The 24,525-nt window shown below is 47.6% G+C and overlaps 1 protein-coding gene across 1 annotated transcript in view; it reads right to left on the reverse strand.

Annotated features, from left to right (window-relative positions):
- iqcb1 (IQ motif containing B1) overlaps positions 1 to 24,525 on the reverse strand; it is an 85,861-nt gene that overhangs the window by 51,064 nt on the left and 10,272 nt on the right. The window contains exons 3-5 of the mRNA XM_055631760.1: positions 16,073 to 16,235; positions 8,725 to 8,854; positions 3,827 to 3,920 (exon numbers count right to left, since the gene is read on the reverse strand). Of these exons, the coding sequence (XP_055487735.1) occupies positions 3,827 to 3,920; positions 8,725 to 8,854; positions 16,073 to 16,235 (387 nt within the window). The remainder of the gene's footprint in view (positions 1 to 3,826; positions 3,921 to 8,724; positions 8,855 to 16,072; positions 16,236 to 24,525) is intronic.

Genomic DNA, 24,525 nt, shown 5'->3' on the forward strand with positions numbered 1-24,525 from the left:
AAGCTTACACTCATCCTGTTATGCAAGAAGGTATTACCACGATGAATGGGGTTGTTTGGCCAGTCTCCCATCACCAGTCAAACCACATCCTGTATTTATCGCCCCGCCCCTAACACCCTGGCCATTTCTGATTCATCTACAGCTCAAGATTCAGATTCAGATTCAGATTCAATTTTAATTGTCATTGTCAGTGTACAGTACAGAGACAACGAAATGCATTTAGCATCGCCCTGGAAGAGCGACATAGCAAATGATTTGAATAAATAATAATAAGTGTCCGGGGCGGGGGGGTGATTGGCAGTCACCGAGGTACGTTGTTGAGTAGAGTGACAGCCGCCGGGAAGAAGCTGTTCCTCGACCTGCTGGTTCGGCAACGGAGGGACCTGTAGCGCCTCCCGGATGGTAGGAGGGTAAACAGTCCATGGTTGGGGTGAGAGCAGTCCTTGGCGATGCTGAGCGCCCTCCGCAGACAACGCTTGCTTTGGACAGACTCAATGGAGGGGAGCGAGGAACCGGTGATGCGTTGGGCAATTTTCACCACCCTCTGCAATGCCTTCCGGTCGGAGACAGAGCAGTTGCCATACCATACTGTGATACAGTTGGTAAGGATGCTCTCGATGGTGCAGCGGTAGAAGTTCACCAGGATCTGAGGAGACAGATGGACCTTCTTCAGTCTCCTCAGGAAGAAGAGACGCTGGTGAGCCTTCTTGATCAGAGTTGAGGTATTGTGGGTCCAAGAGAGGTCATCGGAGATGTTGACTCCCAGGAACCTGAAGCTAGAAACACGTTCCACCTCCGTCCCGTTAATGTGGATGGGGGTGTGCGTGCCGCCTCTGGACTTCCTGAAGTCTACAATGAGGTCCTTGGTCTTCTTGGAGTTAAGGGCCTCAAGCCTTCAACATCATTAATTCAAAGTTCTCTGACAGAGCCACTGTCTCACGGCACCAGAGAACCAGGTCCAGCCCTGACCTCAGATGCTGTCTGGGTGGAGTGTGCGTGTTCTCCTTGACCATGAGGGTTTCCTCAGAACATTAAACAAAGGTCCTGTCATCTGTTCATAATTCTAGGAGCAGAATCAGGCCACTTGACCCATCAAGTCTATTCCCCCATTCAATCATGATTGATCTATCTTGCCCTCTCAACCCACAGTCAGTCTGAAGAAGGGTCTCGACCTGAAACATCACCGATCCATTTTCTCCAGAGATTCTGCCTGACCTGCTGAGTTACCTTCCAGAACACGGGGTCACAGTTTAAGGATAAGGGGGAAAGCTTTTAGGACCGAGATGAGAAAAACATTTTTCACACAGAGAGTGGCGAATCTGTGGAATTCTCTGCCTCAGAAGGTAGTTGAGGCCACAGTTCATTGGCTATATTTAAGAGGGAGTTAGATGTGGCCCTTGTGGCTAAAGGGATCAGGGGGTATGGAGAGAAGGCAGGTACAGGATATTGAGTTGGATGATCAGCCATGATCATATTGAATGGCGGTGCAGGCTCGAAGGGACGAATGGCCTACTCCTGCACCTATTTTCTATGTCTCTATGTTACTCCTGTCTATTGTATAAACCAGTATCTGCAGTTCCTTTTTATTACATTTTGTTGTTGGCCACTTCCATTTTTTTCTAAATGTCAACCCGAATTCAAAGCTGTTGATCAACTTTCATAACCAGCTCCTCGTCTCAATGGCCCATTTCCTTTCTCATCGTCACTTTTTTGCATATCTTTCATTAACTTGCTCCACTACTCTCAATATCACCGTCTATGTTTCTCCTTTCCAACACCCCTGACTCTCAGTCAGAAGAAGGGACTCGACCAGACAAATTCTGGAGTATGGTGCACAATTGTGGTCGCCAAATTATAGGAAAGATGTCAACAAAATTGAGAGAGTACAGGGGAGATTTACTAGAATGTTGCCTGGGTTTCAGCAACTAGGTTACAGAGAAAGGTTGAACAAGTTAGGTCTTTATTCTTTGGAGCGCAGAAGGTTAAGGGGGGACTTGATAGAGGTCTTTAAAATGATGAGAGGGATATAGACAGAGTTGACGTGGATAAGCTTTTCCAAATGAGTGTAGGGAAGATTCAAACAAGAGGACATGATTTGAGAATGAAGGGACAAAAGTTTAGGGGCAACATGAGGGGGAACTTCTTTACTCAGAGAGTGGTAGCTGTGTGGAATGAGCTTCCAGTGGAAGTGGTGGAGGCAGGTTCGATTTTATCATTTAAAAATTTATAGGTAGAAACACTACACTTGGAAGAGATGAGACTCCTCCTAGCAGGCAAAGCAGATCACTTCCAAAAGACGTGGTCTGCATTTATGGAACTATTACAAGCATAAGGTGCAATAATAAGTTAAAACATAAAGGCTACCCAGATCTGGTAACGGGGGGTATAAAACAAACTTTTAATAAAAACACGGTTGGTATATCCTTTTTTGCGGAGTTTTGTGTTACAATAGAGCGATTGATTTTCCTTTCTTCTTTTTTTTCTTTTCTTTCTAGGGTCTTATTTCTTTTCTTTACTTCCTTCTCTAATTCCTTCCCTAATGGGGTCTCTTCTCCCAACACTTTCCTGCACTTTCTCGACTCTTGCTTATTTTCCTTACTTCTTTTATTTCTATCTTTTTTAAAGCTCAAAAAATGAAGTGGTACAACATAATGTAATAAGATATATGTGATGTATTAATGTGATTTACTGTACTGCTAATTAAAAAAAAAAAAATTTATAGGCATATGGACGGGAAAGGAATGGAGGGTTATGGTCTGAGTGCAGGTAGATGGGACTAGGTGAGAGTAAGTGTTCGGCACGGACCAGAAGGGCCGAGATGGCCTGTTTCCGTTCTGTAATTGTTATATGGTTATATGGACCCAAAACCTATCCTTTGCCTCCAGAGATGCTGCAAGAGTTACTCCAGCTTTTTGTGCCTATGTTCGGTTTTAACCAGCATCTCCAGTTCCTTCCTGGCCCCACAGCAGAAGCGTCCTCGTCGCAGGGCTGGAAACTGGAAGTATCCCGAGCTCATTCTGCTACCACCATCATTTATTGCAACAAGTGATTGCTCCCACTGATTGTCGGCGGAAGCTTGTGTCCTTTGCAGGACAGACGATGGCAGCGATGTCAACATTTGAACCGTGGAAGATGGACACGAAAGAAGAAGATCCTTCCTACACTCCTCGTCTCTTGTCCGCTTTCATCTGACTGCACTTGCTCAATGTCACTTCTGACGTTATTCTCTATCTAGAAACATAGAAAAATAGGTGCAGGAGTAGGCCATTCGGCCCTTCGAGCCTGCACCGCCATTCAATATGATCATGGCTGATCATCCAACTCAGTATCCCGTACCTGCCTTCTCTCCATACCCCCTGATCCCTTTAGCCACAAGGGCCACATCTAACTCTCTCTTAAATATAGCCAATGTACTGGCCTCAACTACCTTCTGTGGCAGAGAGTTCCAGAGATTTACCACTCTCAGTGTGAAAAATGCTTTTCTCATCTCTTGTCCTAAAGGATTTCCCCTTTATTCTTAAACTGTGACCCCTTGTCCTGGACTTCCCCAACATCGGGAACAATCTTCCTGCATCTAGCCTGTCCAACATCCTTAAGAATTTTGTAAGTTTCTATAAGATCCCCCTCAATCTCCTAAATTCTAGCGAGTACAAGCCGAGTCTATCCAGTCTTTCTTCATATGAAAGTCCTGACATCCCAGGAATCAGCCTGGTGAACCTTCTCTGTACTCCCTCTGTGGCAAGAATGTCTTTCCTCAAATTTGGAGACCAAAACTGTACACTTACCATTTTAAAGCTGGTAATTTCGCAAGGCAGTTGAAACTTACCATGCGGAGTCAGATGAGCGTGGCCACTTAGCAGCCAGCAAAGAGAGTCAGTCACATGGTGGAAATAGCGGAGAAAATCTTGTTTATCATCATCCTAGAAAGAGGAACAAATTGTGAACCATTTCAAACATTGAAAACATTCAATTTATCAAATATTTTCTTCGTGACATTTTATATTTGTAAAGTTAGTGTTCATCCTATGTTGAGAAGTTTTATTGGGTGATGGGACTTCTCCAACTGAGAGCAGGTTTCCGCCCTCAGCTGCTGTAGTTAATGGGAGAACAAACAGCACCGGACCAACCCTGTGGAAAGGCCAGAGTACTAGAAGTTTTATTAACATAGAAACATAGAAAATAGATGCAGGAGGAGGCCATTCGGCCCTTCGAGCCAGCACCGCCATTCATTGTGATCATGGCTGATCGTCCCCTATCAATAACCTGTGCCTGCCTTCTCCCCATATCCCTTGACTCCACTAGCCCCTGGAGCTCTTTCTAACTCGCTCTTAAATCCATCCAGTGACTTGGCCTCCACTGCCCTCTGTGGCAGGGAATTCCATAAATTCACAACTCTGGATGAAAATTTTTTTCTCACTTCAGTCTTAAATGACCTCCCCTTTATTCTAAGACTGTGCCCCCTGATTCTGGACTCGCCCAACATTGGGAACATTTTTCCTGCATCTAGATTGTCCAGTCCTTTTATAATTTTATATGCGAGTCCGTGCTGACTGGTAGTCAACCTGTACACTAGGACTATCCTACACACGAGGAACAATCTTACAATCATATATAACCATATTGTCACAGTCTGCCCTCTCCTCATTCTCATCCACTTCACCTCCCAGTACTTTTCCACCGTCTCTCCTTCTCCTCGCCTGCCACTCCCCTCTCATCAGCCCAACTCTCCTCACCTGTTGCACTCAGTTGCCTCTGATCAAATATTAACCCGGTACAGGTGCACAACCTTTTATCCGAAGTTCCAAATAACGAAAACCTCCGAATAGCGACATTTTTTCAGTCCTTGAAGAAAGGTCCTTGAAAACGTTCACTGAGGGCGGCCCGCAGAGGTGACAGCGGAACCTCCGGTCGGTCCTCGAAGAAAGGGGAACTAAATCCCCATTCATAAAAGAGAAGGTGAGGGTATGTTGCGTGGGAGGGTTAATAATTGACAATCTTCTGCTGCCTGCCCGCTGAGTTAAAAAGTGCACAGTGCATGAGAACTTTTTAACTCAGGGGGCAGGCAGCAGCAAATTGTCGCTCCCTTCAGTTTCACCCCACCTACACCCCTCTGCTTCCCGGCCACGTGTGTGACCCCTTCCCTCCCCTCTCCAGCACCCCCCGCCCATTGCACCGGCGCGGGGGCTTTGCACTGTCTTCACGTCGGAGCTAGTGCCAGTCACCGGAGACGTCAGGACCAACGGGACACCGGCCCCCATGCCCACTGCAAGCACGGAGATCCCAGAGACCCACAGCCAGCAGCAGCCCAGCCCCGTTCCAATTCCAGAGGAACACACTCCCCGTAGGGACCGAAGCTGATGGTGTGCAAGGTAAGTCTTGGGGTTGCGGATGAGGCGGCGCAGCTCGGGCTGTGACGTCTCCGGTCACCCCCTGTACAGGAGCTGAGACTGGGAACTGTGTGGTTGTTTGCAGTTGCAGAGGGAGGGGGCAAGGGCGGTACAGTTCCCAGTCTCAGCTCCAGTCCAGGGGGATGACCAGAGACGTCAGGACCAACGGGACACCGACTGCAAGCACGGAGATCCCAGAGACTCACAGCCAGCAGCAACTCTAGCCCAGCCCCGCTCCAACTCCAGAGGAACCCGGGTTGCGGATGACGGGGCGCAGCTCGGGCTGTGGGCGAACTGCTACTTGGCGCTGTAGCGGCGCATCGGGGAGTGGGTTCTTGTTGGTCCTGACGTCTCCGGCCGTCCCCCTGGACAGGAGCTGAGAGACGTCAGGACCACCAGAAGCCGCTCCCCGATGCGCCGCTACGGCGACAAGTGGCAGTTCACCCACAGCCCGAGCTGCGCCCCCTCATCGGGACACCGACCCCCAGGCCCACTGCAAGCACGGAGATCCCAGAGACTCACAGCCAGCAACAACTCTAGCCCAGCCCCGCTCCAACTCCAGAGGAACCCGGGTTGCGGATGAGGGGGCGCAGCTCGGGCTGTGGGCGAACTGCCACTTGTCGCCGTAGCGGCGCATCGGGGAGCGGATTCCTCTGGAGTTGGAGGGACGAAGACACAGCGGTTTTTGAGAATGGTGGGCAATCACTTCCAAAGTTCTGCCCACACAGTCAGTACACCTCTCCTACACTTGTCTCCTGCACTAAGATTATCTCGCAGAGAATGATCCCAGCCTAACCCTCCCTATTCTCTCCTATTCTGCAAGAAAAAACTACATTGAAGACTCAAACTCGCGATCGAGTAACTGCCGGGATCGAGGCGCAAACTCGCGACCTTGCGGATATGAACCGAGCACTCTGCCACTGCGCCAGCCGTTAAAATCTACGCTAAAAATCTTCCATTCCGAAAACCGAAAAATTCTGAATTAGTGAAAAAGTGTCTGGTCCCAAGGCTTTCGGATAAAAGGTTGTGCACCTGTATATAGACTCTCCTCACCGTTCACACAGTGCCAGATTGTCGCAGCATTCATGCAAGACTCTCCAACGTTTTCCCGACTGCCTACACGGATTCGAACCTGCCTGCCCCTGACCATTCCATCCTGTCGTCTTCCCGGATATCACCTCAGCCTTCTGTCCCCGACCACGGCCTTCGTCCCGTACCTCCTGGTTTCTGTCTGCCTCTCTCCTGGGCTGTTTGGTGTATCCCTGCAATGGCTCCTCGACTTCCTGCCTGGCTTCGACTCTCCTTTCGTCTGTCCCTCGCTGGTTTGGTTGCATCGTGTGTTGGATCTCCTGGTTACCGGACCTTCCGCTATCCCGACCACGTCTCCTGCCTGCCCCTCTTCGGAACCCTCGCTCAATCCTGAGCCTCTGTGTGAGTACGGTGTACCCATTCCTGTGTTACTACTCTGTGCTGCTATTGGGTCCAAGCTATACCCGTTACACATATAACAATTACAGCACGGAAACAGGCCATCTCGGCCCTTCTAGTCCGTGCCGAACACTTACTCTCACCTAGTCCCATCTACCTGCACTCAGACCATAACCCTCCATTCCTTTCCCGTCCATATACCTATCCAATTTATTTTTAAATTATAAAATCAAACCTGCCTCCACCACTTCTACTGGAAGCTCATTCCACACAGCTACCACTCTCTGAGTAAAGAAGTTCCCCCTCATGTTGCCCCTAAACCTGTGTCCCTTAATTCTCCAATCATGTTCTCTTGTTTGAATCTTCCCTACTCTCAATGGAAAAAGCTTATCCACGTCAACTCTGTCTATCCCTCTCATAATTTTAAAGACCTCTATCAAGTCCCCCCTTAACCTTCTGCACTCCAAAGATTAGAGACCTACCTTGTTCAACCTTTCTCTGTAACTTAGGTGCTGAAACCCAGGCAATCACCAAAACCAATTAACCTGCAAACCTGTACATCTTTGAAGTGTGGGAGGAAACCGATGAAAATGTGTACACTGGGAAAATGTACAAACTTCGACATGCAGCACCCATAGTCAGGATTGAAACTGGGTCACTGGCGCTGTAAGGTAGCAGCTCTACCGCTGTGCCGCCCCCTTATATTGGACTGAATGCAAAATTGAGCTAATTGATATACTCCCTATCATTGAAACTCACATAAAAGCAGAGCCTTTAACTTATAGTGCAGTGAGATCATAAGATTATAAGTGATAGGAGTACTTGATACAAAAGTTAGTGGTTTTGCAGATAGTAAAGATGGTTGTGAGCGATTGCAGCAGGATCTGGATCGATTGGCCAGGTGGGTGGAGGAATGGTTGATGGAATTTAATACAGAGAAGTGTGCGGTGTTGCATTTTGGGACGTCGAACAAGGGCAGGACCTACACAGTAAATGGTAGGCCTCTGGGTGATGTTGTAGAGCAGAGGGATCCAGGAGTACAGGTACATGGTTCCTTGAAGGTTGAGTCGCAGGTAGATAAGGTTGGCAAAAAAGCTTTTGGCACTTTGGCCTTCATCAGTCAGAGTATTGAGTATAGAAGTTGGGAGGACATGTTGCAGTTGTATAAGACGTTGGTGAGACCGCATTTAGAATATTGTGTTCAGTTCTGGGCACCATGTTATAGGAAAGATATTGTCAAACTTGAAAGGGTTCGGAAAAGATTTGCGAGGATGTTGCCGGGACTGGAGGGTGTGAGCTATAGGGAGAGGTAGAGCAGGCTGGGTCTCTGTTTCATGGAGCGCAGGAGAATGAAGGGAGATCTTATAGAGGTGCACAAAATAATGAGAGGGATAGATCGGGTAGATGCAGTCTTTTGCTCTGAGCAGGGGGATCGAGGACCAGAGGACATGGGTGAAGGGGTAAAGATTAGATCAGAATCTGAGGGGTAACTTTTTCACACAAAGGGTGGCGGGTGTATGGAACAAGAGGAGGTAGTTGAGGCTGGGACTATCCCATCGTTTAAGAAACAGTTAGACAGGTACATGGATAGGACAGGTTTGGAGGGTTATGGACCAAACGCAGGCAGGTTGGACCAGTGTAGCTGGAACATTGTTGGCCAGTGTGGACAAATTGGGCCAAAGGGCCTGTTTCCACACTGTATCACTCTCTGACTCTGCGAGTAGAATTAGGCTCATCAAGTCTACTCCGCCATTCAATCATGGCTGATCTACCTCTCCCTCCTAACCCCATTCCCCTGCCTTCTCCCCATGACCTCTGACAACAGTACTGACCAAGAACTACTACTCATAGGATAAATGTATTAAGTGCTGGGTATGCGATAGTCGGGTAGAAGCCAATGTACAATCACCTCATCAGCTTTGAGAAAGCGAGCCTGCAGTCTTCGTGCCAGCAACATTAGATTGTCTGCAGCTGATGGCAACACTTTGTCGTGAAATTCTTCTGCATCATTCTTTGGATCCAGACCCACACAGACAGTGCTGAGAAAGCAATACAAATTACCATTAAATTGATAAAACGCAAAATATTCCCAGAGACACTGTTCATCTTATGTTAACATGGAACAGTGCAAGAAAAGGCTCTTGACCCCACAATGTCTCTGCCAACAATGACCTCAAGACCATCTCTTACCTACCTACGCATGATCCATATCCCACCAGATGTATGTGCCCATGCAAAAGCCTCTTTCAATGTGACGATCGTATCGACCTCAACCACCAACCCTGGCAGCGCGGTCCAAGCATTCATCACCCTCTCTGTAAAAAGTTTTCCCTAAAATATTCATTGCCCCTCTCTCCGTCTGCGGGACTTTAACATCACGGAGCTTGCGATCCCTTCGCCGGGCATCGCGGCTCCAACCGCGGGCCCTGTGGACTTCAACATCGTGAAGCCTGCGGTCTCTGGTAAGAAGAGGCCGACTCGGGAGCTCCATTGCCGCGGAGATTCAACCGCCCTGACGTGGGAGTTTCGATCACCCCGACGGGGGCTTCGATTGTCGGCTGCGGGGGCTTTGATCGCCCTGACTGCGGACGGTTTGATCGCCCCGACCGCGGGAGAACAAGAGGAAGGAGATTGAATTTTATTGCCTTCCATCACAGTGAGGAATGTGGAATCCATTATGATGGATGTTTATGTTACGTGGTTGTGTGTCTTGTTGCTTTTCACTAAAGGGCCTGTCCCAACAGCATGCAACTGCATGCGGCAAGCGCGACCTACTTCGATCGCCGGAGCCGTGCGGAGTTGTGCGGAGCTGGTCCCGACATCGCGCGGGGCTCCGAAAAACTGACCGTGTTCAAAAATTCCGCGCGGCAACGCACGTCTTGACGCTGCGCACGCCCATCGGACTTCGCTCGAACTTGACGTCACTCACTCGACCTCCGCACGGCCCCCGCTTCCGGTTTGGTCGCGCTCGCCGCATGCAGGTCGCGTGCTCGTGGGACAGGCCCTTTAGTACGGCAACTCAAATTTCGGCAACAAATGACAATAAACTGACCTTCAAACCTTAAAGTTATGTCCTCTAGTATTTGATGTCAACATTAGATTGTGCTTAATATTTTATATTCACTCAACAAAATCGAGATGTCAGAAACTTTTCAAGAAAGAATATTTTGCTCTGATGCTCAAATGATTTGACTATCCACAATAGGATGTACACAAAAAGCTGGAGAAACTCTGCGGGTGCAGCAGCATCTATGGAGCAAAGGAAATAGGCCGAAACCCTTCTTCTTCTTCCTTGAATAGGATGTTTTTATCGAATTAGAGGTAATTTTGCATTGGAGATAGGAAAGGCATCGAATAATAATCAACTGTGAGTGAATGATAGGCCTAACTTGCAAAGTTCTGCTTGTAAAATTACTCAAGGGATTCAAGCACCAATATAAACCAAGGAAATAAATTTTAGGCACTTAACAAACAGTCGGGATTTGCAGAGAATTGATGAGGTTAGTTTAGTGCAAGCTGTTGACAGCTTGGATTGAACAGTCTGGGGACTAGAACATAGAGACAAAAAACAGTTTGTCAACTCAAGGTTACAACTGTTAAGAAGCTAGACAGAACTGCAAACAACATCATCATTGGCGGTCACTCGAAACGAGTGTGACTGTCCTCTATAGGACGCCTGTGCGTGACTTTGTTTAACGTGGGAAGACTGGTGCACAGACAGACACCCCACGGTCCTTGACAAATCTGGGTCAGGGTCCAGTGGCTTGGAGTCCAAGACGACTGGAGACCCTTTTCTGCTGCAGCCTTCATCCGCCTTCCCAGCCGTTGTGACGTTAGCTCCACTAAGGTCAGCCATCGTCCTCCGCCTGTTCCACCGTTGAGGTCTTGGTTGGATTGCTCTTTGTCAGGGACCTTCCCCTCGACCTCACCACCATGGGTGGCTCAACCAGGAGCACAGCTCCAGACGGCATCGTTCTCAGGATCACACAAGCTTCTCCACCACGACAATAGACAATAGGTGCAGGAGTAGACCATTCAGTCCTTCGAGCCAGCACCACCATTCAATGTGATCATGGCTGATCATCCCCAATCAGTACCCCGTTTCTGCCTTCTCCCCTTATCCCCTGACTCTGCTATCTTTAAGACCTTTATTTAGTTCACTCAAGAAAGTATCCAGAGAACCGGCCTCCACTGAGGCAGAGAATTCCACACTCACAACTCTCTGTGAGAAAAAGTGTTTCCTCATCTCCGTTCTAAATGGCTTGCCCCTTATTCATAAACTGTGGCCCCTGGTTCTGGACTCCCCCAACATCGGCAACATGTTTCCTGCCTCTAGCGTGTCCAAACCCTTTATAATCTTATAGGTTTCAATTAGATCCCTTCTCATCCTTCTAAACTCCAGAGTGTACAAGCCCAGCCACCCCATTCTCTCAGCATATGACAGTCCCGCCATCCCGGGAGTTAACCTGGTGAATCTACGCTGCACTCCTTCAATAGCAAGAATGTCCTTCCACTAGGTGACAATCCACAGACAACCCACTGCAAACAAACAAATGGTATGAAGGTAATGTTCATTGGTCCCCCTGAGATCAGGACCAGGTAGGAAGGGACACAACATGGATGACTGGTTTTGAGGCAGTAAGAAGCACCACAAAAATTGATACCCTAATACATCCTATGTAGATAAAGAAACCTGCTTTCAGCTGTATGTTCAGTGTCTTGTGTCTGTTAGTTATAGCAGGAGTGTCACCTATCCATGTTCTCCAGAGATGCTACCTGGCCCACTGAGTTACCCCTGTACTTTGTGTTCGACGCCAACAGATGCTGCTGGTGTTGCTGAGTATTTCGAGCATATTCTTTATATAACAGTGCATGTGTTTAGTGAACCAAAGGTTTCTTCCCCCAATCAGCAACTTGAATTTACATACCAATCTTAATGGAACATGGAACAGAGTTTCCATGGCTCACAATGTCTGTGCCGAACATGATGCCAAAACTAACTCTTATCTTCCTGCACATATCCATATCCCTCCACATCCACATGCCTGTCCAATAGTCTCTTAAATGCCACTGCCGACCACCTCAACCACTATCAATCACCTCAACCACCACCTTGGCCGCACGTTCCAGAACCCAACACCCTCTGTGTAAAAAAAATTCCCCTTTGAACTTTGCCCATCTGATTTTTCCATCCTGGGGAAAAAAGGTTATGACTGCCCACTCTATCTATGCCTCTCATAATTTAACATACTTCTACCAGGTCTCCCCGCAACCTCCGGCATGCCAGAGAAAACAATCCAAGCCTGTTCAGCTTCTCCTAATACCCCCTCTAATCCAGGCATCATTTTGGTAAGTGGCAAGTGTCTCCATTTTTCACAAAGCAGCAATAGAAGCTGGGTGTCGTTCGCGGAGCACGGTTGAGCCGCGGGACTGACCCTGGTGGGGTCACAACATCGGAGGCCTGGATCGCCTCACTGCAGGGGGAGAACAAGGAGGGAAGAGACAAAGACTTTAAGACTTTTGCCGTCCATCACAGTGAGGAGGTGCCTGGTGAACTCACTGTGGTGGATGTTCAATTTGTGTTTATTGTGTGTTTTTGTTATTTTTATTATATGTATGACTGCAAGGCAAAGAAATTTTGTTCAGTCCGAAAGGTCCGAATGAGAATGAAGGATACTTTGACTTTGACTTTAAAAAACTAAAAAGCTACTTTCACCACATTAAACGACACAAATGCTGGAGTAACTCCGCAGGTCAGGCAACATCTCTAGAGAACATGGACACGTGATGTTTCGGGTCGAGACCCTTCTTCATTCTGATTGTGAGGTGGGACAGGGAGTTGAGGGAGATGAAAGGTGGAAAATAACCCAAATGTCATGTGTTGCTGAAACTCAAGTGTTCTCATGACTTCTTCCAGCAAAATACATCGTACATGTTTCATAGTCTGGTTGAAGAACTTGAGCATGTTCCTGGCGGATATTGAAATGGAGCTGATTTCATGGTTGGATGACTGCAGCGATCTGTTATTTCTCCCGGCCAGAACTCCTTGAGCACACTGTTCCGTTCCAGGAGCATCCAACAGCAAAGTGGGACCTAACAAATTGTTGCTCTGTACTAATATCAAACTAGACTATAAAGCAGCTCAGTGAAAAACTAATTTCAACACTTTTATGAAGCCACCTCGATGCAGAAATGCTTGAAATAATGTATTTCAGGTCCACCGCCGATTTTCAGACACCCTAGGCTCAAGAGCCATGCGGCATTATCCCTTTCGCCAGACCAACTGAGGTCACGGCCTAGGGTTACAGTACTATCCGACAATTAATGCATTTCGTTGTCTCTGTACTGTACACTAGTACTATCCGACAAACTATGGACAATTTACAATTTTTACTGAAGCTACAAACCTGTTTGTCATTGGAGTGTGGGAGGAAACCGGAAAACCTGGAGAAAAGCCAGCCCGGTCACAGGGGCAATGTACAGACAGCACCCGTAGTCGGGATCAAACCCGAGTCTCCGGCGCGGCAAGGCAGCAACTCTACCGCTGCGCGCGCCACAGTGTCGCCATCTCTGGGTGAAGATTCCCCTCATGTTTCTTCTGAATCTCTTCCTCCTTATTATAAATTTATGTTCTGTACTTTTATCTAACTTTGATGTAGGGAAAAGTTTCCTGCAGTCTAGTCTTAGAGTTTAATTTGTTCAGTTTTCATTCTGTTGTCAAGTCCAGTCAAGTCATGAGAGTTTACTGTCATGTCCCCCAGATGATACAATGAAATTCTTGCTTGCTGCAGCACAACAGAATACAGTAAGCATAAATACAAAACAGTTCAGTGTGTCTATATAGTATAGACCATATATATACACATTAATAAACAGATGACAAGAGTCAAGAGACAAGAGTATATTTAATTGTCATTTGGACCCCTGGAGGTCCAAATGAAATGCCGTTTCTGCAGCCATACATTACACACAAATAGACCCCAGACACAACATAATTACATTTTACATAAACATCCATCACATAGCTGTGATGGAAGGCCAAATAAACTTATCTCTCCACTGCACTCTCTCTCCCCCGATGTCAGAGTCAAAGTCCAAGCCCCCGGCTGGCGATGGCGATTGTCCCGCGGCCATTAAAGCCACGCCGGGTGGTGCGATGTCGCACACCGGGTCTTGGTGTTAGAGCCCCCGGCGTGCGCTCGCAAAGTCCCGCATTCCAAGCCGCGCGGGGCAGCAGCAGCAGCAGCTGGGGAGCCCCCGGCTTCTTCCTGTTGGAGGCCGCTCCCCGTTGCGGCCTCAATGACACCTGAGACCCGACGAGAAAAGGTCGGGTCTCCAGTGCAGGGAGAGATTCAATTTGTTTCCCCCCCCCTCCCACCCCAGTCATGAGACACACACACACCCCACACATAAAACAACAAAAACTACTTAAAAACACAGACAAAAAATAATAAAAACGTGGACAGGCTGCAGAGGCCGCTGCTGACCAGAGTCGCGCCGCCTACCGGATAGTGGTGCAATACACTGATGGTGCAATACGCTGTTATTGTTCAGAGTTTGTTTGATGGCAAGTTTAATAGTCTGATGGCTGTGGGGAAGTAGCTATTCCTGAACCTGGATGTTGCAGATTTCAGGCTCCTGTACCTTCTACCTGATGGCAGCGGAGTGATGAGTGTGTGGCCAGGATGGTGTGGGTCTTTGATGATGCTGCCAGCCTTTTTGAGGCAGCGACTGCGATAGATCCTTTCGATGGTGGGGAGGTCAGAGCCGATGATGGACTGGGCAGTGGTCACAACTTTCTGCATTATTTTCCGCTCCTGGACGCTCAAGTTGCCGAAACAAGCCATGATGCAACCTCTCTACTGTGCACCTGTAGAAGTTCGAGAGAGTCCTCCTTGACATACCCACTCTCCGTAATCTTCTCAGGAAGTATAGGCGCTGATGTGCTTTCTTTATAATGGCATCAGTGTGCTGGGACCAGGAAAGATCTTCGGAAATATGCACGGCCAGGAATTTGAGGTTCTTGATCCTTTCCACCATCGTCCCTACTCCTTGATATAAACGGGATCGTGGGTCCCTATCCTACCCCTTCCAAAGTCCACAATCAGTTCCTTGGTTTTGCTGGTGTTGAGGGCCAGGTTATTGTGCTGGCACCATTTGGTCAATCGGTCGATCAAGTGTTAAACAGCCTTTTGTATCAATGATTTATTTTGTTTTAAATTGGTTTTGTCATAGAAACATAGAAACATATTAGGTGCAGGATACATTCGGCCCTTCGAGCCTCCCCCGCCATTCAATATGATCATGGCTGATCATCCAACTCAGTATCCTGTACCTTTGTCTCTCCATACCCCCTGATCCCCTTAGCCACAAACATCTAACTCCCTCTTAAATAAGCCAATGAAGCCGATCTCTGTAATACACTCATTCCAACTGCTTTTCATGGCAATGTGTAATACCATGCTTGCTTTGTTCTGAACCAAAACACAAAAGCAAGGAATCTGAATACCAGTCATTGAATGATTCAGCGTGGAACAGGTCCTTCGGCCCAACTTTCCCACATCGGCCAACATGTCCCAGCTACACTAGTCCCACCTGCCCGCATTTGATCCATATCCCAACAAACCTGTCCTCTCCATGTACTTGTCTAACTGTTTTACAAACGTTGGGATAGTCCCTGCCTCAACTACATCCTCTGGCTGTTCCATACACCCACCACCCTTTGCATGAAAGAGTTATGGGCCTGTCCCACGAGCATGCGACTCCATGCGGCAAGCGCGACCAAACCAGAAGCGGGGGCTGTGCGGAGGTCGAGTGAGTGACATGAAGTTCGAGTGAAGTCCGCGGGAAGTTCGCGCGTGACGTGCGGCGTCGGGGGCGGCTGCGGGCCGGCAGGCCGTTGCTGCGCGGAATTTTTGAACACGGTCAGTTTTTCGGACCCCCGCGCGATGTCGGGACCAGCTCCGCACAACTCCATACGGCTTTGGCGATCGAAGTGGAACCGGCCCCGCGAGGCCGTACGGCTCAAGCGACCACGTTAGGTCGAGCTTGCCGCATGCAGTCGCATGCTCGTGGGACAGGCACTTTAGGTCGCGCTTGCCGCATGGAGTCACATGCTCGTGGGACACGCCCTTTACTCCTCAAATTCCTATTAAATCTTTTCCCCTTCACCTTAAACCTACTTCACCTACTCTAGGCAAGAGACTCTGTGCGTCTACCCGATCTCTTCCTCAGTCATTAAGATGAGGCTTCTTTACCTGAGTATGTCAGCCAGCTGCACGGCTGTGAACCATTGCCCTCGGATGTTGCGGAAGTCCAGAGCAAGCACCAGTACGCAGTACTGAATCAGGTCATAGTAATAAATATCCTCCTTCAACTGCTTTAACTCACGGCTTCCAAATGGAGGTCCTTTTAAGATATCTGTAAAATATATGGCAAGGTAAAAGGGGAAAGAATTATTGCTACACCACGGACAAAATCTTAAACCATGCTAGAAAATATAAACATAATTGCACAGCTTGCCGAGAACCATTTTCAATTTACAAACTTTATCATTTAGAGATACAGCACAGAAACAGGACCTTCGGCCCAACAACTCCATGTCAACCAGCGATCCCCGCATATTAATACACTGCACTAGGGACAATTTACAATGATACCAAGCCAATTAACCTACAAACCGGTACGTCTTTGGAGTTTGGGAGGAAACCAGAGACACCGGAAATAAACCCACACAGGTCACGGGGAGAACGTACAAACTCCACACAGACAGCAACATTGTTAGAATCAAACCTGGGTCCCTGGCGCTGCAAGACAGCATCTCTACCGCTGCCGGCACTGTGCCGCCCATTTGATCTTAGCAACTTGAACACACAGCAAAATTAATAAAAATTAAGCACTATTATTATGGATCATTGGATTTCTTCACAGAATAGTCAAAGGCAAAGATCTTGACTTTGTACTTTTAGAACGCTCTATGATCTTTGGTCGAAGGTATGGAAACAAGGAATTACAGATGCTCGAATCTTGTGTAGAGTACATAATGCAAGAGTAACTCGGCGGGGCAGGAAGCATCTCTGGAGGAGGTGGATAGGAGGTGTTTCGGGTCGGGACCCTTCTTCGGACTCCAACATTTAAGAATTTGGGAACGTGGATTCACTGAACGAATTTGCAGATACTTCCTGTGCCTAAAGGGCCTGTTCCACTTACATGCGGTTGCATGCATTTGGCGCGAACAAATGTGGTCGCTTGAGGCGTACGGGCACCGTATGGCTGCGCGGAGCCGGTCCCACTTAGAAGCGCGGAGTTGTGCGGGGCTGGTCCCGACATCGCGCGGGGCTCTGAAAAACTGGCAGTGTCCGAAATCTTCGCGTGCCAACGGCCTGTCGGCCCGCAGACGCATTGAGGGCGTACGCAGCGTCTTGACAGCTTATGCAGCGTCTTGACGGCATATCCTAGCGCGTGGCGTTGCGTGATGACGTCACCGCCTGGCGTGGCTTTGCGTGATGACGTCACCGCCCGACGTCGTGCGACGCCCACCTCCTGCCCAGCTGATTGGTGAATATGACGGAAATGATGTCACACGTGAACTTAGCGCGAACTTAGCATGTACTTAGCACGTACTTAGCGTGAACTTCGCTTCCGTTTGGTAGCGCCAAACGCATGCAATCGCATGCAAGTGGGACAGGCCCTTTAGTGTCCGTAACCAGTAGTCAGGAGTTTGACATTTTAGTATTGTTCTGAGTGAGTACTGCGATGCTGGAAACACTCTCTTTTGGAAGAAATACTAAACCTCTTAACTGAATAAAAAACAATCCTCATTACAATATTTGGAAGAAGAGCAAGAAAATTTCCGTGCTGTCCCAGCCAAGATTCATCCGAAAACAAACATTACAAAAATAGAATAGACTGGTCACTCATACACTTTGCAGCCTAGGAAGCCTGCTGTGCACAAAAGGGGCACTGTAATCCCTACATTATAAAAGGAACCATTCTTGGATGACCCGAGGCCATGAAAGGCACTATACAAATGAAAGTCTGTCTTTCTTCCATTTTAACTGGAGAAAGAGATCAGAGATTCAACAGAAAGACATGGCTGTTAATGGAGTGGCAAAAACCAGGGACCAGCAAGAGGTCAAGATAGGAAAGAGAAGAGAGATGTCAGAGAATTGTAGGCTTGGTGGAGAAAGATCATGTGCTAGGAGTAGAATTAGGCCATTCGGCCCATCAAGTCTACTCCACCACCAATCATGGCTGATCTATCTCTCCCTCCTAACCCCATTTTCCTGCCTTCTCCCCATAACCTCTGGCACCTGTATTAATCAACAATCTATCTATCTCTGCCTTAAATATATCTACTGACTTTGCCTCCACAACCTTCTGTGGCAAAGAATTCCACATATTCACCACCCTCTGACGAAATAAATTTCTCCTCATCTCCTTCCTAAAAGAGCGCCCTTTAATTCTGAGGCTGTGACCTCTAGTCCGAGACTCTCCCATGAGTGGAAACATCCTGTCCACATCCAATCTATCCAAGCTTTTCACTATTCTGTACGTTTCAATGAGGTCGCCCCTTATTCTTCTAAACTCCAGCGAATGTAGGCCCATTGCCCCAAAACAAGGTTAGGTCTATGGAGGAATTTGACGGGAGTTTTTAAATTTAGATTTTAGTCGTACCCAGCACAGCGAGGGCAAGGGCATAATGGGTAAAGAGTTTGGAAGCAGGCTGTGGTTAGCTGGAACTGAAGTTTGGGGCGGTAAATTAGCAAAGAGCGTGTTAGAACATTACACCAGGCGAGCTGAGGAGTTTAATGTTGATAAGTGTGAGGTGTTGAATTTTTGGAAGGCAAACCTAGACAGGACCTTCACGGTGAATGGTAGGGCTCTGAGGAGTGTTGGGGACCAGAGGGATACAGGAAACCAAGGAACTGATTGTGGACTTTGGAAGGGGTAGGATGGGGACCCACAGTCAAGTCAAGTCACTTTTATTTCTATAGCACATTTAAAAAACAACTCTCGTTGGCCAAAGTGCTTTACATTGGTGGAGGTACTAACGTTATACAACATTGGTTCATAAATTAAGTACATACATAAATACATACATGTAGCCCTCCCTCAGAGGTCGTCAAGAAAGGCTTGAGAGTAAAGATGGGTTTTTAGTCTCGACTTAAAGGAGTCGATGGAGGGGGCAGTTCTGATGGGAAGGGGGGATGCTGTTCCACAGTCTAGGAGCTGCAACCGCAAAGGTGCGGTCGGTCGCCCCTGAGCTTATGCCTGGACCGTGGGATGTTCAGTAACCCCAAGTCGGCCGATCTGGGGGACCTAGTGTTGGTGTGGTGGGTAAGCAGATTTTTAATGTAAGTGGGGGCAAGCCCGTTAAGGGCTTTGTAGACATAAAGAAGGATCTTGAAATCTATTCAGAACCGCACAGGGCGCCAGTGGAGAGAGGCCAGGATCGGGGTGATGTGGTCCCTTTTTCGGGTGCCCGTCAGGAGTCTTGCTGCGGCGTTTTGGACCAGTTGCAGGCGGGACAGGGAAGATTGGCTGATGCCAGTGTAAAGAGAGTTGCAGTAATCGAGGCCGGAGGAGATAAACGTGTGGATGATCTTTTCGAGGTCATCAAACTGGAGGAATTGTTTTATTTTAGCTATCATTCAAAGCTGGAAGAAGCTAGCTTTTACCACGGCATTGATTTGTTTGTCAAATTTCAATGCCAAGTCAAATATCACGCCAAGGTTTTTGACGTGAGGTTTGAGGAGTGGGGTAAGGCTTCCAAGGCTGCCTGCTATCATTTTGAGTCCGAGGGACCGAAAATGATGACCTCAGACTTACTCTCGTTTAGTTGGAGGAAGTTCTGGGCCATCCAACACTTTATATCCTCGAGGCAGTGGATAAGGTTAAGTAGATGTGATCGGTTTTTGGGCTTCATGGGGAGATAGAGTTGTGTATCGTCTGCATAGCAATGGAAGGAAATGCCGTGCCTTTGGATGACGGCCTAAGGGGAGCATATACAGGGAGAAGAGAATGGGGCCAAGGATGGAGCCTTGTGGAACCCCACAGCAGAGGCTAGCTGGGGAGGAGAAAGAGTTGCCTATGTTAGTAGAGAAACTCCTATCTTTGAGGTAGGAGATGAACCAGCTCAGGGCAGTGCCATCAATACCAACCCCGTGCCGGAGACGGACAATTAGGATGATGTGGTCGACAGTATCAAATGCTGCGCTGAGGTCGAGAAGGAGGAGGATTGCACAGTCGGCGGAGTCAATGGTGAGCAGCAGGTCATTATGTACCTTCAACAAGGCAGACTCTGTGCTATGGTGGGCCCTGAAACCTGATTGGAAAGTTTCCAATTTTATATCAACGGGTCGATGGTAGAAAGGGTCAAGAACTTCAAATTCATGGGCGTGCGTATTTCCGAAGATCTCTCCTGGTCCCAGCACACTAATGCAATCATAAAGAAAGCACATCAGTGCCTCTACTTCCTAAGAAGATTACGGGGAGTCGGTTTGTCAAGGAGGACTCTCTCTAACTTCTACAGGTACACAGTAGAGAGCATGCTGACCGGTTGCATCGTGGCTTGGTTCGGCAACCTGAACGTCCAGGAGCGGAAAAGGCTGCAAAAAGTTGTAAACACTGCCCAGTCCATCATCAGCTCTGACCTCCCTTCCATTGAGGATATCTATCGCAGACGCTGCCTCAAAAAGCCTGCCAGCATCATCAAGGACCCACACCATCCTGGCCACACACTCATCTCTCCGCTGCCATCAGGTAGAAGGTACAGGAGCCTGAAATCTGCAACATCCAGGGTCAGGAACAGTTTCTTCCCCACAGCCATCAGTCTGATAAACACAACTTCAAACAAACTCTGTACTATAACAGCTTATTGAACTTTATCTGTTTATTTTCGTGTGCATATATATATTCTATGGTCTCACTGATCTGATTTGATCTGTATTTATGCCTACAATATTCTGCCGTGCTGCAGCAAGTAAGAATTTCATTGTCCTATCTGGGACACATGACAATAAACTCTCTTGACTTGCATATAGTTCCTTGAAAGTGGCATCACTGGCAGATAGGGTGGTCAAGATGGATTTTGGCACATTGGCTTTGATCAGTTGGGGTATTGCGTATAGAAATTGGGATGTCATATTATGGATGTACAAGATGGTGTTGAGGGCGCATTTGAAGCGTTGTGATCATTTTTGGACACCCAGCTTTAGGAAAGATGTTGTTAAGCGGGGAAGAGTGCAGAGAAGATTTACGAGGATGTTGCCAGGACTTGATGGCCTGAACTATAGGGAAAGGTTGGACAGGCTTAGATTCTATTCTTTGGAGCACAGAAGGATGAGGGGTGATCGTGTAGAAGTGTATAAGATCACGATGATAATAGATAGGGTGAATGTACCGAGACTTGAATGAATGAATAAGTTTATTGGCCTGGTGTGTTCACATACAAGGAATTTGTCTTGGTGCTCTGCTCGCAAGTAACAACACGATATACAGTAAGCAATTAAGAATAAAGCATAAAACATTAAAAATAAAACATTATAGTTTAAAGTATTTTACCCAGAGTAGGAGAATCAAGAACCAGAGGACATAGGTTTAAGGTAATGGCCCTGTCCCACGGTACGAGTTCATTCCAAGAGCTCTCCCCGAGTTTAAAAAAAATCAAACTTGCGGTACGCACGGAGAATGAACGTAGCGGGTACGTCGGAGCTCGGGGACGTCTCCTAGCGGCTCGTAACGCTAACGGCAGGTACTCGGGAAGACTCGCTAACGGCAGGTATGCACGGGAAGACTCGTGAAGATTTTTCAACATGTTGAAAATTGTCCACGAGAGCCCCGAGTACCGACGGGCGGCCATTACCGTAAATCTCCGAGTTCGAATCAGGGCAAACTCGGGAGAGATCTTGGAATGAACTCGTACCGTGGGACAGGGCTTTAAGAGGAGAGAGAGTTAATAAGAACCTGATGGGCAACTTTTTCCACACAGCGGGCGGTGGGTATATGAAACGTGCTGCCCGAGGGAGTAGTTGAGGCAGGTACTATAACACCATTGAAATGACATTTGTAAGAATACTTGGATAGGAAAGGTTTAGAGGGATATGGGTCAAACGTGGGCAGGTGGGACTAGCATAGATGGGGCATCTTGGGCTGAAGGACTCGTTTCTATGCTATATAACTCTAATGATGTTTTGAAAATCTAGTAAACAAAAATTAATTCAAGAAAAAGACTCGGAAGCTATAGCAATGTTGAATGGAAAGTTTTAGGTACAAGAGTTGAAGTCTCAGAGCCTGGGCTGGAGTGAGGAAAGACTCCTCGATCATTTTCTAACTGTGTGTTAAATGAATGTGAATATACTTATTAACTGAACTCCTGGCAGAAAACATGCTCGTTTGAAAGTGAACGTGCAAACTCAGAAACCACATGGTGTAGTAAAGGAAATGTCACGTTTCCTCAGGAAAATGGCTTTCTTGAGAGGTTAGGTTCAAGTCAACCTGACAAAAAACTTTATGGAGCACAGCTGAGACAAATAGTTGGCAATGCTGAATGTGAACTAGAATGTTGGCACTGCACTCAGAACACAGGAAAATACACTCCGATCAACATGCACGTTCCGTTTTCAGAACTTCAATTTGAAGGTGAAGAATGCAAGGAAAGAGAATGGTAAAGTCCCAAAACATATCCATAAGACCGTAAGACATAGGAGCAGAATTAGGCCATTCAGCCCATCGAGTCTACTCCGCCATTCAATCATTGCTGATCTATTCTTCCCTTTCAAACCCCCTTCTCCCGCCTTCACCCCCGTAACCTTTGATGCCCTTCCTAATCCAGAACCTAGCAAGAATCTACCAACAGTGTATTAGGTGCCTGGAATGCGCTGCCAGAGATGGTAGTGGAAGCAGATATGATAGTGACGTTTAAGAGGCTTTTAGATAGGTACATGAATATGCAGGGAATGGAAGGGCATGGATCGTGAGCAAGCAGGAAGGATCAGTTGAATCTGGCATCATGTTCTGCACACACATCGTGGGCCAAAGAGCCTGCTCCTGTTTTATGTTCGAAGATGAGTTGAGGACAGCATAGATCATACTCCACCATTCAATCATTGCTGATAGACAATAGACAATTGGTGCAGGAGTAGGCCATTCAGCCATTCGAGCCAGCACCACCATTCAATGTGATCATGGCTGATCATCCCCAATCAGTACCCCGTTCCTGCCTTCTCCCCATATCTCCTGACTCCCCTGATGAGTTGGATGATCAGCCATGATCATATTGAATGGCGGTGCAGGCTCGAAGGGCCGAATGGCCTACTCCTGAACCTATTTTCTATGTTTCTATGAATCCGCTATTTTTAAGAGCCCTATCTAGCTCTCTCTTGAAAGCATCCAGAGAACCCGCCTCCACCGCCCTCAGAGGCAGAGAATTCCACAGACTCACCACTTTCTGTGAGAAAAAGTGTTTCCTCATCTGCGTTCTAAATGGCTTACTCCTTATTCTTAAAGTGTGGCCCCTGGTTCTGGACTCCCCTAACATTGGGAACATATTTCCTGCCTCCAGCGTGTCCAAACCCTTAACAATCTTATATGTCTCAATGAGATACCCTCTCATCTCCAGAGTGTACAACCCCAGCTGCTCCATGCTCTCAGCATATGACAGTCCCGCCATGCCGGGAATGAACCTTGTAAACCTATGATGCACTCCCTTAATAGCAAGAATGTCCTTCCTCAAATTAGGGGACCAAAACTGCACACAATACTCCAGGTGTGGTCTTACTAGGGCTCTGTACAACTGCAGAAGGACCTCTTTGCTCCTATATTCGATTCCTCTTGTTATAAAGGCCCACATGCCATTCGTTTTCTCCACTGCCTGCTGTACCTGCATGCTTACTTTCATAGACTGATGTACAAGGACCCCCAGATCCCGTTGTACTTCCTCTTTTCCCAACTTGACGCCATTTAGGTAATAGTAATCTGCCTTCCTGTTTTTGCTACCAAAGTGGATAACCTCACATTTATCCGCATTAAACTTCATCTGCCATGCATCTACCCACTCCCTAAACCTGTCCAAGTCACCCTGCATTTTCATAGCATCCTCCTCACAGTTCACACTGCCACCCAGCTTTGTGTCATCTGCAAATTTGCTAATGTTACTTTGAATCCCTTCATCCAAATCATTGATGTATATTGGAAATAGCTGCGGTCCAGCCAGCACCCCACTAGTCACTGCCTGCCATTCTGAAAGGGACCCGTTAGTCCCTACTCTTTGTTTCCTGTCTGCCAACCACTTCTCTATCCATGTCAGCACTCTACCCCCAATACCATGTGCCCTAATTTTTCCCATTAATCTCCTATGTGGAACCTTATCAAATGCTTTCTGAAAGTCCAGGTACATTACTTTGATAAGGTCCCGCACGGGAGACTGGTGACTAAAATTAGAGCACATGGTATTGGGGGTAGGGTGTTGATATGGATAGAAAATTGTTTGGCAGACCGGAAGCAAAGAGTAGGAGTGAACTGGTCCTTTTCAGAATGGCAGGCAGTAGCGAGTGGAGTGCCGCAAGGCTCGGTGTTGGGGTCGCAACTTTTACCATATATATTAATGATGTGGAAGAGGGAATTAGGAGCAACACCAGCATGTTTGCGGACGACACAAAGCTGGGTGGCAGTGTGAACTGTGAAGAGGATGTTAGGCGGTTGCAGGGTG

This window comes from Leucoraja erinacea, unplaced genomic scaffold, assembly GCF_028641065.1.
Source record: "Leucoraja erinacea ecotype New England unplaced genomic scaffold, Leri_hhj_1 Leri_89S, whole genome shotgun sequence".
Taxonomy (NCBI): Eukaryota; Metazoa; Chordata; class Chondrichthyes; order Rajiformes; family Rajidae; genus Leucoraja; species Leucoraja erinaceus.